General features: G+C 61.2%; 1 protein-coding gene across 1 annotated transcript in view; it reads left to right on the forward strand.

Moving 5' to 3' along the window:
* The window catches only part of Igsf21 (immunoglobin superfamily member 21), a 162,287-nt gene that overhangs the window by 90,076 nt on the left and 55,438 nt on the right, over positions 1-16,773 (forward strand). Inside the window, 1 exon segment of the mRNA XM_048349827.1 lies at positions 14,340-14,461. Coding sequence (XP_048205784.1) covers positions 14,340-14,461 — 122 coding nt within the window.

The raw sequence follows: 16,773 nt of genomic DNA on the forward strand, positions 1-16,773 counted from the left end.
CCTTGACCTAACCCGGCAAGCCGTGCTCGGCGGGGACAAGGTCACCCGACCCAGCAAGCGGCCCCCAGCGGCGTCGGGCACAGAGGGCGGGCGTCCCCGGGCTCGCCCCAGCAGCGCCTCACGGTTGCTTGCATGCCTCCGGTGACGGGGAGCTCACCACCACGCACCCACACCATCCCAGCTGCGGGCACCCCTGTGTCACGGAGGCGGGATCTCACAGGGGGTGGAGCCCCCCCCACCCCGACACACACCTCAATTTGAGTCACGGCCTCCATTTGCTCTTTCCAGATATTTGACCTGGAAGCTGTGCCGAAGTCTGAGATCTTCTAGAACGTTCTCCGTTTGACCCTTTACGCGTGTATTAAGGTTTTCTAGATTCAGGGGGTCTCTGTCCACTTCATGCCCGGGGGGGAGCCGTGCCCTCCCCACGGCTGGAGGGGGGGACCCCCGCTCACTGACAGCTAAAGGGATTGGGGGGGGGACACTAGGGTTGTACTCAAGACCTTGCTTGTACTTGCTGGGCAGGTGCTCTACCGCACGGGCCACGCCCCCGGCCCTTTCGGGCTCTCGTTCTCTCTCAGGTACGGTCTCAGCTCTGCGTCCTCCTTCTCTGTGGATGCCTTCTGGGGGGAGGGGGGACGACAAGCACGTGCCGCCACGCCCAGCTTATTGACCGAGATGAGGTCTCGCTAACGTCTCTCCTAGGCTCGAACCCGGTCCCTCCCTCTTCCTCCGGCTCCATGGCCGGAGTTGCAGGCGTGCGCTCAGCACGTGGCCTCAAGGGATTTCAGTATACCCCCTGGCCGGGTCACTCACCGGCCTAGGACCCTCTGCCGTCTTCCCCTCCCGGCAAGAATCCAGCTCAGCCACGAGGCCCTGTGTGACCTGACCCCCCGGCGGCTTTACCCCCTTCCCAAGGGCAGAAACCAGGAGGGGGCCGCGTGGTGGTGGCTGACACCGCCCCGTCCACCCCCCCACCCCGCACCTCCCCTGGGGACGGAGGCCGCGCCGCCGTGTCCTCACCTAGGCCAGGGGACCCAGGTCCCTGGTCACATGGCCGGCTTCTCCCTGGCCCGAACTCTGCAGGTGTCTGACTCCAGGTCAGCTTGCTGCATCTTCCCGGAGCTCGAACTCGGGCCTTCACGCCGCCGTCCCTGAGCTTTTTTTATTTGCCCCTCGCGGCCGGTGCTCTACCCCCTGAGCCATCATGCTTGCTTGTGTTTCCAGCCTGTTTGCTGATTGACTGGAGGGAAGCGTCTCACGGTGTTTTCGGCCCGGGCTGGCTTTGAACCGGGATCCTCAGATCGCAGCCTCCTGTGCCGCTAGGCTGATGGGCGCAAGCTGCCAGCGCCGGGCTCCTTCATCTCTTTTTGAATCATTCTCCCCGTGAAGTTCCTTTCTCTCTGGGAACAGAAAACAAAACACAACCGGTTCTATAATGAAAAGCAAATGGGATTTTTTTTTTCTTGTAATAATACCAAATGTTCATTCAAAGCCTGATGAAGATTTAAAAAAAAAAAAAAAAAAAAGCTATACCGGGTGATTTTTCTTTTATGAGGCAGCTCTGTTGTAATAGGAATCAGCTCTGTGCTCTTTATTTCTCCCCTGACCCCAGATGGACCAGAGAGGCAGCGTGAGTTCTGAACCCCAGCACAGGAACCCGAGGTGGGCGCCGTCTCCTCCGCAGCCCTCTGAGCTCCTTAGGAAGTCAAGGCCTAAGTGTCTACCTCCTCCTGGGCGTGGCTGAAACACATCTAGCCTGGGAGTGTCTTAAACCCCATCCTTAGCCTGCTGCTGTGTGTCTCAAGGAAAGTTCCTCACCCTCTCTGATTGTAATTTCTACCAGGTCCGCTTCCAAGATGACTTTGGGGCTCAAGGGGCCCCACGTAAAGGTTGTTCAGCTGTGCCTGTGGGCGTTGGGCTCCTCGTTTCTCTCTCAGGTCACAGGACAGCATGCATGAGGGGCTGGCCTGGGGTAGGGGATCGAGGCAAGGCCCCCCAGGTTGCAGGTAGGGCTGGAAGGCTGGCACCCCAAAGTCTGACTCCTTGGATGGTGGCTGGGGGGCCCCACCTTGGGAGGCTGACCCTGGGGGCTCTGAAGCTCAGGCCGTTCACCCTCCTCCCACCCCATCTGTCAAAGCAATTTCAAGCATCCCTGCACCAGAGGCCCCCACCCCCCCCCACCCCAGTGGGCAGTGTGACGGAAGGCGCCCTTTAGTCCAGCTGCACCCCTTCTTCCGGTGATCGCTTCCTAGGTCGTGGAGGGCAGGCTCACTCAGCCCTGGGTCCGTGGGGGGCTGCACGGCTGTTTTTGTCCCCCAGTGGGGCGGCTTTGAACTTGTGCAGACTCTGAGTGGACGCAAGGCCTGCAGTTGTCACTACTGTGCGGGGCTGGCGCCCGAGACCTGGGCACCAGGACCCGGTCTCGGGGGCTTGGGGGGGGGCTGGCCCGCGGCCTGCTAGGCCATGCACTGGGGTGCAGTGGACATCCGGGTCCCATTCTCCCCACCCCACCCCCAGCCTGGTTTCTGGGTGCGTTGGTCTGACAAACGCAGCCCTTCTCCTGGAGGCGGCCCCGGGCGGCAGCGGGGGCATCCGGGTTCTGTGGCCGGCACCCGCCGCCCGGCCTCCTGGCCAACCGCTCCTGCATACTGCAGGACCGAGGGGCCTCTGGGGCCGGTACCCCACCCGGCGGGCGTGAGGCCTGTCTCTCGGGTGCCCCCTGCCCTCTCTCTCTGAAGCCAGGGTCAGCGTGGGGGTCAGCGTGGGGCTCCCCGGGGGCCGGGGGAGGAGGAACGCGGTACTGAGCACTGCCACTCAGGCCTGTGACTTTCCCAGGGTCGCGTGCACCGCGTGTCTAGGTGGCGCTCACGCACGCCCTTGCCACGCTGAGCCCACGCTGTCATCCAGAGCAGCCCAAAAGACGTGAAAAGAGCCGTGCCTTTTCATTGAACTGCGTGCAAGAACGTTCCTAGCGCCTTCCTGCTTAGTAGAGTGACGGACGACCGTGCCGGTGCCTGGTAGCAAAGCAACGGGTGTACCCAGGGATCTTCTCACGAGGGAGTATGACACGGCAGTGAGAAAGGAAACGAACTGTAGCGCCTACGGCGTGGGTGGGTCTCAGAACTTTCATGGAAAATATCATGAGAGCCTCCACTAAAACTAGGTAGATACAAAATCCTAAACCGGGGTGTGGGGGTGGGGGGGAGGGTGGGAAGAAAAACAAGACAGTGGCTGCCTTGGGGGAACGGGTGGAGAACTTTCTAGAGTCGTGGTGTTCTGTGCCAAGAGGGGTTTGTGACATGAGTGTGTGTTTCTGTGGGCACTCAAGTAATTGGAAGAGCGTCTGAGGATGTGTATGGTTCCTTGTATGTGAGTTTTACCTTGCAGGGCTTGGAGGCGTGGCTCAGGTCATAGAGCACCAGCTAGCGAGAGAAAGCAAGCCTCAGATGCCAAGTTCCAGTCTAGGTTTCAGACCAGAAAAAGAAAAGAAAAAAAAGATCTGTAAATAAATGTCCAACTCTGGGGCTGGGGATATAGCCTAGCGGCAAGAGTGCCTGCCTCGGATACACGAGGCCCTAGGTTCGATTCCCCAGCACCACATATACAGAAAACGGCCAGAAGCGGCGCTGTGGCTCAAGTGGCAGAGTGCTAGCCTTGAGCGGGAAGAAGCCAGGGACAGTGCTCAGGCCCTGAGTCCAAGGCCCAGGACTGGCAAAAAAAAAAAAAAATAAATGTCCAACTCTGAATCACAAGATTTCATGCTGGAGAATTGGGAGCAGGGTGTCTGGGTAGGTGGGTGGATGGGTGGATGGGTAAATGGATGGGTGGGTGGGTGGATGGGTGGGTGGGTAGATGGGTGGGTGGGTGAGTGGATAGATGGGTGGGTGGGTAGGTTGAAGGGTGGGTGGATGGATGGGTGAGTGGGTAGGTGGGTGGAAGGATGGATAGATGGGCAGGGTGGGTGGATGGGTGGGCATATTATGTACGTATGAATGAACGGATGATTGTATGAATGGAAGAATGGATGGATGGATGGGTGGGTGGATGGTTGGTGGATGGATGGATGGATGGATGGGTTTGTGGATGGATGGATGAATGGATGGGTTTGTGGATGGATGGATGGATGGGTGGGTGGATGGACGAGTGGATGGGTGGATGGATGGATGGATGAATGGGTGGGTGGATGGATAGGTGTGTGGATGGGTGGATGGATGGATGGGTGGTTAGATGGATAGGTGTGTAGATGGGTGGATGGATGGATGGGTGGTTGGATGGATGGATGGGTGGGTGGGTGGATGGGTGGGTGGGTGGATAGATGGTTGGGTAGGTTGAATGGTGGATCGATGGATGAATGGGTAGGTGGGTGGAAGGATGGATAGATGGGCAGGGTGGATGGATGGGTGGGCATATTATGTACATATGAATGGATGGTTGTAGGAATGGAAGAATGGATGGATGAATGGATGGATGGATGGGTGGGTGGGTGGATGGTTGGTGGATGGGTGGATGGTTGGTGGATGGATAGATGGATGGATGGGTGGATGGGTGGGTGGGTAGATGGGTGGATGGGTGGGTATGTTGAAGGATGGATGGAGAGATGGATGGGTGAATGGGTGCAAGGATGGATGGATGGATGGATGGGTGGGTGGGTGGGTGGGTAGATGGGTGGATGGATGTATGGGTAGATGGATGGGTAGATGGATGGATGGGTGGGTGGATGGATGGGTAGATTCAGTGAATAAAGGGGAAGGAGTTACAGGAGAGAAGTACAGCAAGGCATGCCTGGTTGGCCTTTCATTGTAGACACCAGGTGGTAGCTCCCTAGGTGATGACCTTATAATTCTTTGGTGTTTGGAAACTGTAGACTGTGAGGTGATGCTGTGGCATGGGACTCAGCTCTGCGGCTCACTTGGCAGGTCCACTTGGAATATGCACAGAGCAACGCTCAAGGCCATGTTTCTGGAACCCAGAAGCTGTATGCCCAAGCTACTCCGTTCACTTCAGAGGACCCCCCGGGGAAGTGGAGAAAGCAGCAAGCAGCCCCTCCCTCTTTGCTTGGGTATCAGCCTCTGCAGGGCCTCCCCAGGCCCTCCCTGGGCCATTCACACAGATACAAAGCTCCCTCTAAGTTGAATAAGGAAAGAGGAGGAGGAGGAGGAGGAGGAGGAGGAGGAGGAGGAGGAGGAGGAAGAAGAAGAAGAGGAGGAGGAGGAGAAGGAAGAAGAGGACAAAGGAGAGGAGGAAGGAGGAGAAGGATAAGCAGGAGAGAAAGAGGAGGAGGAGAGGAGGAAGAGGAGGAGAAGGAGGAGGAGGAGGAGGAGGAGGAGGAGGAGGAGGAGGAGAGGAGGAGGAGGAGGAGGAGGAGGAGGAGGAGGAGGAGCTGAGCACACTACAGGTTCACCTCTCCCACCCTCTGTTGGCCCCCTGAGAACTCACTGGCTAGATGAGGAACCTGAGGCCCAGAGAGAAAGAGGGCAAGATGCCCGGCATCCACTTCCAGTTGGCAGGGTTGGGGCATGGACCCTGGAGCCCCAGTCCAGGAGACGCCCTCCCTGACGGGCTGCCAGAGCCGGGCCCAGAGCTCTTCCCTGGAGCAGCCGGCGATGGACAGACAGGCCCCACTCGGCTGAGCTGCCCTGCACACCGCATTGATCACAGACAGGAGAGTGCGCTGGCCAGCCGTGCCTGCCGGTGCAGCTGCCTCGCGTGTAGCAGGTACGCAGGCTGGTACGGGCCGCCGCGGATTCCACCCACCCGCCAGGCCTGTTGGCACGGCCTGACTGCAAAGCTGGCTGGGCACCACACACCAGGCTGATCGGCACAGCCAGGTCCCCTCACCCATGAGTCCCGGCAGCCCCACTTCCACCTGCACTGGCCAGCCCGACCGACCCGAGTTGGGCAGCCGGCCCTGGGCCCAGCCTCTGCTGACACGACCTGTCCTCCCACGCGAGCTCACTGTCGGCGTTGGCACAAGGCTTGCTTGCACCTGACCCGGCGAGGGAGACCACGTCGGCCACGTGGAGACCAACACCGGCTCAGAGAGGACCCAGCCGGGCCCCAGCACCCCCCAAACACCGCCCAACTGGTTCCTGGACTCCAGAGATCCGGTTCACAGCCAAGTCCACGCACCTGGCTCTCGGGTCGGCATGCCCACTGCAGCCGGGGGCATCTGGGATACGCTGGCATCACCCTCTCCCCTGAAAAAGCGTTGAGAGGCTCCGGGTGTCCCCCTGCCCCCCATAAAATAACAGCAATAAACCAGGTGCCGCTGGCTCGTGCCTGTCATCCTTGCTACTCAGGAGGTTGAGATCTGAGGATCGGGGTTCAAAGCCAGCCTGGACAGGAAAGTCTGTGAGACTCTTATCTCCAATTAGCCACCAAACAGCTAGAAATGGAGCTGGAGAACAAGTGATAAAGCACTAGCTGTGAGTAAAAAAGCCCAGGGCCAGTGCCCAGGCCTTGAGTTCAAATCCCAGTACCAGCACACACACACAAAATACAATAACATTAGCCATGGAGTCTGCCATGCCGAGTTTCTGACCGCTGAGCACGGAGCTCCCAGCTCCAGGGTCTTCACGGAGGCTGCGGCCTCCCAGGCTCACAGAGACGCTCACTGTCCCCACCAGCTGCCCCGGACGGCGGCCCTGCCAGCCAGACTCTATCAACCCGGCGCGGCGTCCAGAACTGGACTTGGCCTTGCGGAGTGGAGTCACTGCCACACCCAGCGCCCCAGAAGCCATGCCGACCACCCCGGCACTCGGCAGGCTGAGGCAGGAGGATCGAGTGTTCAAAGCCAGCCTGGACCATATCGGCAGACCCTGTCGTAACACAGCCACCATCGAAGAGCAGCTGCGGGAACACGAGTTTCCAGAATCCAGACAGCTCACCGGCTGTAATCCAGGGAGAGACATTGGCACCCCCCCTCCTCCTCGCGCTGCCTCTACTGGCCCCTGTGCCTTCAAGAAGGCCCACCATCCGCCCACCCCCCGCCTCCCGCAGGAGGGGAGGGGTGCATGGGGCGGGGACGCGGGGCCTCAGAACCCCACGTGTGTCAGGGGGAGTTGGGGGGGGCCCTTACGTGAGGTTGACGAGGCCGGTCTGAGTCTGGGAGGGGGCCTGGGAGATGCAGCAGGGTGGCTGGTGGCAACTCTGTCCCCCCACAAACTAGCGGACACCCCCAGGTCCTCTGGTCTGGAGCAGGAAGGGGGAGGGGCTGCAGGGAGGGGCATATCTGCACACACACGTGTGCACGGGCACACGCACGGTATTCTTGCCACTCACAGGCACTCTCCTTCCTCATCCACACAGCCAGCTCCCCTACAACACCCAAGCTCACTCCAGTAGCACCCCCCCTCCCCAGCACCTGCCCACGGGGAAGGCCGCCGCTCCCCCTCCCGCCTGCCCGCCGCCCCCCCCACCCCCGTCCCCGAGCGGCTGTCTGCCATCGCACAGTAACCAGATGCGACAGGCAATTTATGACACCAGCTGTCTCTGTCAACCGGATCTTCCACACGTGTGTGCGGGGCGGGGGGGTGGGGGGTGGGGGAGCCAATTACCCCGAGCCCAGCCCTGCCAGAGAACAGAACTCTCTGGAGAGACAGAGGAGGGGTGGAATCCGGTCACCAGGGAAGGGGTGGTGTGTAACTTCAGGGACCCCCCTCCTTCGAGTCCCTAGGAAGCCGGCGTCCTTCTTGTGGATTCCCTGCCCCTCCTCCCCCCCCCCCCCCCCCCCGCACCGGCCCCTGGGCGTCTGGATGGAGAACAGGTGGGTGGGAGGCTTAGGGGAAGAGCGGTCCAGGTCACCATGGTAACAGGAGACAGGCACCCATCTCTGTCCCCGCTCCCTGCCCACCTCAATTCTCCTCCCCGGCCCTGGGGGTTTCAGCCTGGGGCTCCCTCCACCTGATACCCGCTCTCTTCCTTGCCCCCGACCCCACGCACTTAGCCCAGCCCTCCTGCCTGGACTTTGGACACAGACCCCGGTTCGGATCTCTGTTTCCCTCCGCGGGAGCAGCTGGCAGCCTGGGGAAGGGGCGTCGCAGCCCTGACAGGAGTTGCTGCAGCTGTTTAAAGGGGAAAAAAAAAAGAACGAAAGGCGTTCCCATCTATTAAAAAGCAGTTACTGCTGGGTGTCGTGGCTCCCTTCTGCAGTCCTCGCTACTCAAGAAGCTGGGGTCTGAGGATCAGGGTTCAAAGCCAGGTCAGGCTTTGAAGTCACTGAGACTTCCATTTCCCATCAACCAGCAAAAAGCCACGAGTGGAGTCGTGGCTCAAGTGGTAGAGCACTGTCCTTGAGCACCAAGGCCCTAAGTTCAAGTCCTAGGACCAGTGCATGTGTGTGCATGTGCGTGCGTACACACACACACACACACACACACACACACGCACGCGTGCGCGTGCTGTGAATGGAGGGTGCTGTGTGGCCGAATCTGTTCCAGAGGTTTGGAACACGGCATTGAACATGTCTCTGTTCTCCTGAGCTGCTGGGTCTACTGGGGTCGGGGTGGGGGATCCCCCACGTCAGACCAGAAACCAGGCAGTGCGAGTTCCCCTGGACCCTGCCCGGCCAGCCGCTACCTCCCCCCCCCCCGACCCAGGAAAAACGCACAGATGTGGGAACCGCTCGGGCCGTGGCCCCGGTTGACGGGATGGACGCCGCCCCTCCAGGAAACCGTTTGACCCGACGCCCTCTTGGTCCCCAGCCCCAAGGGGCCGTCTGAGCATAACCCAGGAGTCGGGGCTGACGGCAAGGAGTCCGTTGCTTTGTCACTGAGCCACGCCCATTCCATAAATCTCGAGGACACACTGTGTGCAGTGCCCAGGCCGGACACGGGCTGAGTGAGATGGGAGAGGACCCGGAGGTGACAGGTGCATGGAGGAAGTTTCTAGAAAGGTTCTCCATCACCTTCTACTATGTTGTTGCTGCCCCTTGTAGTATTTTTCTAGCTGTAGGGCACAAGTTCAATCCCCAGCATTCTTTCTGGTATGTGTGTGTTTGCACACGCGTGTGCGCATGCCAGTACTGGAGCCTGAACTCAGAGGCTGGGTGGGTCCTGTCGCTCAGCTTTCTCACTCCGGGCTGGTGCTCTACCGCTTGAGCCACGGCTCAGCTTCTGGGTTTTGGCTGGTTCACTGGCGACAAGAGTCTTACAGACTTTTCTGCCTGGGCTGGCTTCAAACCGCAATCCTCAGATCCTCAGGCTCTGGAACGGCCCCGTGGCCCACTTGACAGATGAGGAAACTGAGGCTCACCATCAATCGACGTCACCTCCAGGGAGAGGAGGGCACGGGCCCCACTGGTTCTCCCTGACTTCGGCCTGGGAGGCAGGCATCCCCACCACCCACCTGTTCCCAGCCGGGGGCGGGGGTGGGTGGAGCCCGACCGGCCTGGCTGGGATTTGAACCTGCTCCGGAGGAATGGTGCACACCAGGAGGGCCCTCCATTCTCCGTAGGCAATCAGCGCATTAAAACCCCTCTCACCTCCCCGGGCCGTGCAGGCCTCGGCCGCTCCGTTTCCGGGAGAGCAGATTCCGTGCCGGCGGGAGGGGCGTGGGGATAATGTAGGCAGACAATTTAAACAGCTCCGGCACAACCACCAGGTTCCACTCCGCCGCTATTACACTTCGCCGCCGCCGCAGGATTGGCCCGTAAGTGGGATATCAAGTTTATTACAGCCATTTCCAACCTGTAATTGGTTTTGTGCAACACAAAGAGAAGGAGGTTGGGGGTGGAGGGAGGTGATTACCCCCCCCCCCCACACCAACACACACACACACACACACACACAACACCTCTTTTCTTTTCTTCCGGATGACAGCACCCAGGGACATCGTGGTAGCGGCTGACATTGGAAACTTATTTGGTTTTTCCAATTAAAACACGGTGGGCAGGCCCTGCGGGGGGCCGGGGGAGTGGGGGGGGGCGGGGAAGAGCTCACACTGTTTGCCCGGACCAAGTCTCTTGTCATTCCACAGCAGCTCCACTTAAAACATGTCCCCAGCCTGGCAGCAGCCATAGTCAACACTAGAAAACCCGCTAGGCCCCTGAGTTGGGTTGTCTTTGTTTGTTTGTAGAACATTTAGGGAAACCGAGGCCCTGGGAAGGAAGCAGGGCCTGTGGGATTCAGAGTCTGCCTTTGGACAACGTAGCTGTTCCATTTCGTGGGTGAGAGAGGCTGGTGGGATGGGACAGAGAAGAGCCACCCGTCCCACCTGGCCTGGCCGCCTCCCCTCTCCCCTCTTGGGGCGCCACGGAAACGAACCCTAGCGAACGGGCGCCGAGCACGCTCACGTGCGGTTACACGCGCGCATGCGTGCGCGCAGTGCCCGGTGTATAGTGAGTGCTAGGCAGAAGCCCCCTTCCGCCGGGCCTCCAGGGCCTGCGGGGCAGGCTCCCCGGGACCAGCCGTGACCGAGGCCTCTGTCCCAAAGCGGAAGAACCCAGGGACCAACAGTCCCCGAGTTTGAAACTGGGCAACGCGGGAAGGGACCCGTGTGGGGCCTGCGGTGCGGGCCGCCGCCCTCGTGTTACTTAGTAGCAGACTCCATTACCAGATCCGGTATGGTGCTGTGTGTGCGTGTGCGTGTGTGTGTGTGTGTGAGAGAGAGAGAGAGAGAGAGCACACGAGAGCACACTCACAGAACTTTCTGGTACGTCGTGATAATCGTCCTGTTTCCTTACTGGTGACGGTTGCTAATCTTGCTTGTGCCTCATTTAGGGAATGCCGCCCTGTCTGACCGTCCGTCAGTCTGTGTACGTCGGAAAAGTATAGATGTATACTGCACAGGAAGGGTACGGAGCTGAGGGGTGTTTTATTTTTATTTGTGGGGGGGGGGGCGTCTCTTGGGGCCCTGGCATGCGTTCCTCACGGGTAAAGGGGGGTCCTGGGCTCCTGCCAGGAGGAATGATGTTTCTCGTTTCGCAGAAAGCCAGGAGTGGGCAGAGGTGGGGCCCGGATCACGGGACCCCCCCCAACGCAAAGCCCCAGAGGGTACCTCCGGGCTCAACGCCCCCCTCCCAGCATCTACAGCCTACAGTGAGACCCCCCTCCTCGCTCCTTCCCTCACCGGGGTCACAGGTACCCAGCAAACAACTTTGATTTTCAGATAGGATCCTAACTCTTTCTCTGGGGCTGGCCTCGGGTGGCAAGCCCATCTCTGCCTCCCCCAGAGCCGGGATGGCAGGCGGAGCCGCCGAGCCCACCTTGGTGGATTGAGATGAGGTCTCCTTTCACGTGTCGCTCCAGACGGCCCCGGGTGTTGATCCTCCCGCCCTTCACCAGCACCGGAGTACCTGGCTGGGATTCCAGGAGAGGGACCGCCACGTGTCCTTGGTCCCAGAGCTTGGCTTGGGGACCCAATACCTCTTCTCCTGTGCCAGCCTCCCGGTGTCTGGCCCCACACTCCCCCCTCCGGGTGCCTGCCCTGCTGTCTTTGGGCTGGTTTGGGGGCCAAGAGCAATTCCTGAGTCCCCACTGACATTCCTGCCTCCTTAAGACACCACCCCCAGCCACTAGTACCTCCCCTGCTAAGTGATCTGGGTACTGTGGCAATCACTCTTAGCAAGTACCCATCGCTGCAGCCTCTGCCTCCCTGGCTCAGGTCTCTCAGACTATCGGGGACCGTGCCCACAGACCACAGGTCAGGAGGTGGCCCGGCCTGCCGTCCCTGCCCTCCTCCCCCCTGGGGCCCGGTAGCGTGTCTCAGGCCTGGGGACCCAAATCTTCTAGAACACTCTCAGCCTGGCACCCACCCACCTCAGCCCTCCTCAGCCTCTGCCTTGGGGACTCTAACCTGCAGCCACGCCTGTCTGAAGACTCACGCTGGGCCTCCAACCTCAACTTTCCCGAGGCTTCCGGGACGGGGAAGAGGGCGGGCATGTTCCCCCCACCCCTCCAGTGCACCACCCTGCGGGACTGGGGTCAGTGCTGTGCGGGGCGGGGTGCCCCCCCCCAGGCTGGGCTCTGGGGGGAAAGCTCGATACTTCTGCCTGGCAGCGGGACCCCAGAGACCACCGCGGAGAAAGAGATGTAAAGAAAACCAGAGAAAGCCAGCCTTGTCCTTGAAACTCCCCTGCCCAGCCCTCAGCCAGAACAGCGATTTACGACGCGGGTAATGCTTGCCTGCTTTATCTGGGGTGTGTGTGGGGGGAGGGGGGTGTGGGTGTGTGTGTCTGCGCGTGTGGGAAGTGGGTGTATTTTCCTAGTGATAAAACCCTCCGTCCCAAAGAATAAATTCGAAGAGACAGTTTTACTGACAGATTTTTTTTTCCCCCTTCCTTTGTGTAATAAAAAAAAAAATGGAGTGAAATTTGAGATTGGGCCGATAAGGGCTGCTTGTGTTTTAGAAGGAGATAAAAGCTACACCTGGAGGGAGGGAGGGAGGGACGGACAGAGGGACGGAGGGAGAGAGAGGGAGGAAAGAGGGAGGGGAGCCTCAGCTGAGTGAGCCCAAAAAAAATCACAGGACAGCAAGTGTGTGTGTGTGTGTGTGTGTGTGTGTGTGAACTCAGGGCCTGGGCACGGTCCCTGAGCTTTTCGACTCCAGGCGAGCCCTCTACCGCTTGAGCCACAGCCCCACTTCCACCTTTCGAGTGGCTCATTGGAGATAAGAGTCTCAGCGGGACTTTGCTGCCCGGGCTGGCTTCGAACTTGGATCCTCAGCTCTCAGCCTCCCGAGTAGTTAGGATGGCGGGCGTGAGCCACCGGCGCCCAGCGAGGGCCGCTCTCCTCGTGTCTTAGGCTTGGCTCTTTGGGCCCTCTGTGAATGCCCCTTCATCCCAACGACCCGTCGTGTGGGTGGGAGGCCCCCCCCCCCTTCTTCATAGGTGGGAGCCCATGAGGCCTGTGCGGTCCGTCCGGGTGCGCGGAATCTAAATGATCGTGTCCAGCAGGGTCCTCCTGGGCAGCTCCCTTTTAGCGTCCCCCGAGGGGAGCCCCTTGGATGAGTGGGTTCCTGAACACAGCCCTCGTCGTCCCCGCCCCCCCCCGCCCCGCCCCGCCCCGGCCCCCAGCAGCTTGGGGAGTCCAGTCCCCCAGGCCCAGGCCTGGGTCCGGCGGCTGCCTCCTCCGTGGGCCGTGAGCGTGGTGGGGCCTGGCTGAACGCGGGAGGCGCCCGGCTCGCTCTGCTCTGTCTGTAATGGAGTTGCTGAGACAAGCGGAAAGCTGCAGCCGAGTAAACAGATAAATAATTGAAACGGCGACAGCGCAGGCCGCGCACGCCTCGCCGCTGCCTGGTGGAGTAACACCTTCATTAGCGGGGTGGTGGAGCCTACGCGGGGGGTGGGGGGTGGGGGGACGGTCCCCCCCCCCACCCCGGAGTGCCGGCCGGCTCTTCCCTCCCTGCCCCAGGGCCTTTGCCTCACCATGCCTGAGCCTGCCAAGGGCCTCTTCTTTCTGGACTCATCCCTGCATCTCTGCAGAGGGCAGCGGAGACGGGGCACCCACAGGACGTCTCTGTGACCCCCCCAGCCCCCCAGCACCCCAGCCCTAGGAGGCAGGCTGCCCCCCCCCCCTGCCATTCTGGGCTGGCGGCGAAGCGATCAGAGCGTGTGCACCACGCCCGGCCCCCGTCCTCTCCTCCCCCAGAGGCTGGGCTCCGGCTCTCTCAAGCCTGGCTTTCTGGGCCCACCGGGGAAGTTCTTCCTGTAGGAGCTTCCGTTTGGGGTGCCCCAGGGAGGCCCCCGCGCCTGCGGCTGCCTTCAGCCTCCCAGGACCTGTGCGTTCCTGGAATGGCGGCCCAGGGTGCCTGCGCCCCGTGGAGGCCAGCACTGGGGAGAGGCGAGCTGTTGGGGGGGGGGGGGAATGGGGTCCTGGGGCTGAAACTCGGGGCCCGGACGCTGTTCCTGAGCTGGCACTCTACCACTTGAGTCACAGCGCCCCTCTGGCTTTCGGCTGGTTAATCCGGGATGGAGTCTCACTCATGGACTTCCCTTCCCGGGCTGGATTTCAGCCACCGGCGGGCGCCTGGCCGGCTCCCCATCTTCCTTAGGGCTTGGAACTCCGGGGCCCAGATTGGAGAGAGCCCCAGATGGAGGCAGGGCCTCCGGGGACCCATGGCGGGGGTGGGGGGTGAGGGGATGGGTCCTGGTCCTGCCTTACAAGGAAGGCTCAGCCCTAATGGCTGGGCAGGGGGGGAGGGTCGAGGGCTAGGGGGGAGGAGAGGTGTCTATTGAGGCGGGGGGGGGGGGGGGGGGTTTGAGGGCTAGGGGGGAGGGGAGGTGCCTGCTGGGGTGGGGGTGGGGGGACGAGGGCTAGGGGAGGAGGGGAGGCGCTTGCTGGGGGTCACCCCTCTCCTGCTCACCTGTGGCTGCCTGTGTACCCCCCCTCCTCCCGCAGGTGACGGATGGCGGCACCATCAAGCAGAAGATCTTCACGTTCGACGCCATGTTCTCCACCAACTACTCCCACATGGAGAATTACCGCAAGAGGGAAGACCTGGTGTATCAGTCCACTGTGAGGTAGGGGGGAGGAGGGGGAGGGGAAGAGGGGGGAGGGGGAGGGGGAGGGGCGTCTGTGTGCCAGCTGATCGCTTGCTCGCTCGTGGGCGTATCTGCGGAGAGGGTGGGTGGCCGGGAGTTCTGGGGACTGCCTTCGTTCACACCCCCCCCCCGTTACAACTTCTCCGGTCCCCACTTTCAGAAGGAATGGGGGTATCCTCAAATATTAACCCTCACCCAGGGCAAGCCAGACACTGCCAAGATGACAAAGGGAAAGCTCACGAAAGAGCCAGGCACCCAGGGCTGGTGGCTCACCCTTGTGATCCTCGCTGAGGGGAGGCTGAGAGGTATAGGATTGAGGTTCGAAGCCACCCTAGGGCAGAAAAGTCTGTGAGACTCCGTCTCTAATGAACCAGTAAAAAAAACAACAAACAAAAGCTGAGCTGGAGGCATGGTTCAAGTGGTAGAGTGCCAACTGAGCAAGCAAGCCGAGTAAACTGGAAGGCCCTGGGTTCAAATCCCAGTACTGCCAAGAAACACAAATACATGTATTTTAGGGGAGGAAAATAATCTGTCTGGGAGCCAGAGGAAAATTTTGCTTTTCGTTTGGGTCGGGGGTTTTCTTTTTGAGTCAGCATATTTCTACCATAATCCGGACTGTCTTTGAGCTGGGGCGCCTCCTGCCTGCCTGAGCCGGGGCTGAGATTGTAGGTGTGTGCAACCACAGGGGGAGGAAAACCCAGAGACCCCAGGGCCCCTTGGAGAACCCGCCCCGGGCCCCTTCATGCCCGCTGGTACTTCCAGGAAGACCAGGGTTCAAATCCCAGCTCAGCCAACGCCCGCCCTGCAGCCTTAGCTACCCCGGGGCCTCCTCCTCTCTCCCCAGCCCCCATCTGCGGGGCAGGCTGGGCCAGGGACTCCTGGGAGGTCCGTGGGCCTCAGTGAGAGGAGTAAGAGGGAGCGCCCCCCACCTCCTCAGTCCTCAAGGGAAGGTGGGGACCGTGAGCTTCCCCCCCCCCAAGGGTGGCCGCCCTCTCCCGCCCCCCAGAAGACATGGGGAGCGCCATTGATGAGAATCTCGGTGGACAGCCCTTGACCCCGGCCAAGGTGAAGGTCACCCGTGGAGGCCTAGACTCCCCCTTCTTCCTGAGCCCCCTCATTCTCCGGGGGTCCCCGAGGCTGAGAGCGGGGAGATGCCGGCTCAGGGAAGGCCTCGGGCGGCGTCGGAGCTGCGGGCCCGGGCGGAGGGGGAGCGGCATTTACATATAAATGAAGATATTTACAAATTAGCGCGTCTCCGCCGCGGCCCGGCTCAGCAGCTGTCTGCACCGCTTCCTCTCAGCTGGGAACGCCGGAGGAGGGGGCTGACAGCAGCCAGAACTGGCGGGGAGCAATGTCTGGGGGTGCCACCGGGAGCCCCGAGTCCGTCTCAATGTCCCCATTTCCTGCCCTGCAAGGACACGCAGGGTCACCCGGCTGGGCTGGGCAGGGCCGGGGATGGGAGGAGGAGGAGGAGGAGGAGGAGGTGCATGAAGGAGGTCTGAATGGTGGAGACGGCCCTGCCCACCCGCGTGACCCTCACCCTCCTCCAGGGGAGCTTCCAGCAAGTTCTCCTGCCTTCCCAGGCCCCTGTCATCACTCTGAATCTCAGCCCTGTCCACCGGTTCTCCCTGAGGCGCAGGCTTGGGGGAGGGGGAGGGGGAGTCTCCTTCTGTCCGTCTTCACAGGCTGGGTTTGGTGGTGAGGGGCGGGGCGGGAAGGTGGCAGGAGGAAAGGCTGCTGGCCGGGCACAGCTCCCCCCACCCCCAGGCCCGATCTCCAGTCCTTTCCATGTCCTCCACCTTCGGGAAGAAGGAGGCGCCTGTGCTCTGTGGGGGGGAGGGGGGAGGCACCTGCCACCTCTCAGATCCCTCCCCCTTAAGCTGCCCCACGGGTGGGCACTGGGGGCTCCCGCTTGTCATCCTGGCCTCTCAGGAGGCTGAGATCTGAGGATGCGCATCTGAAGCCAGTCTGATCCGAACAATCTGATGCTGGGTACAAGATGATGTCTGAGCTGGGACCTCGTCGTCTAAGAAGGGACCAGCCAGGCCAGGCTGGGGATAGGAAGGTAGAGAGGGCATGGCAAGTGCAAAGGGCCTGTGGTGACTAAGCTCGGCATGATCGGGGGTTTCCAGGGACCAGCATGGCCAGGCCACAGGGAGGAAAGTCTTACTGGCAGCCACGGAGGGCTGTGGACTGCTGTGGGCTGTGTTTGCAAAGCTGCCCCCCGCCCATGACTAAGCGGGGGGGGGGGGGGATGGAGAGGAGGACCGTGAAGCCCGGCTTGGGCAGGG

The sequence above is a fragment of the Perognathus longimembris genome, chromosome 7 (genome assembly GCF_023159225.1).
Source record: "Perognathus longimembris pacificus isolate PPM17 chromosome 7, ASM2315922v1, whole genome shotgun sequence".
NCBI classification, from domain to species: domain Eukaryota; kingdom Metazoa; phylum Chordata; class Mammalia; order Rodentia; family Heteromyidae; genus Perognathus; species Perognathus longimembris.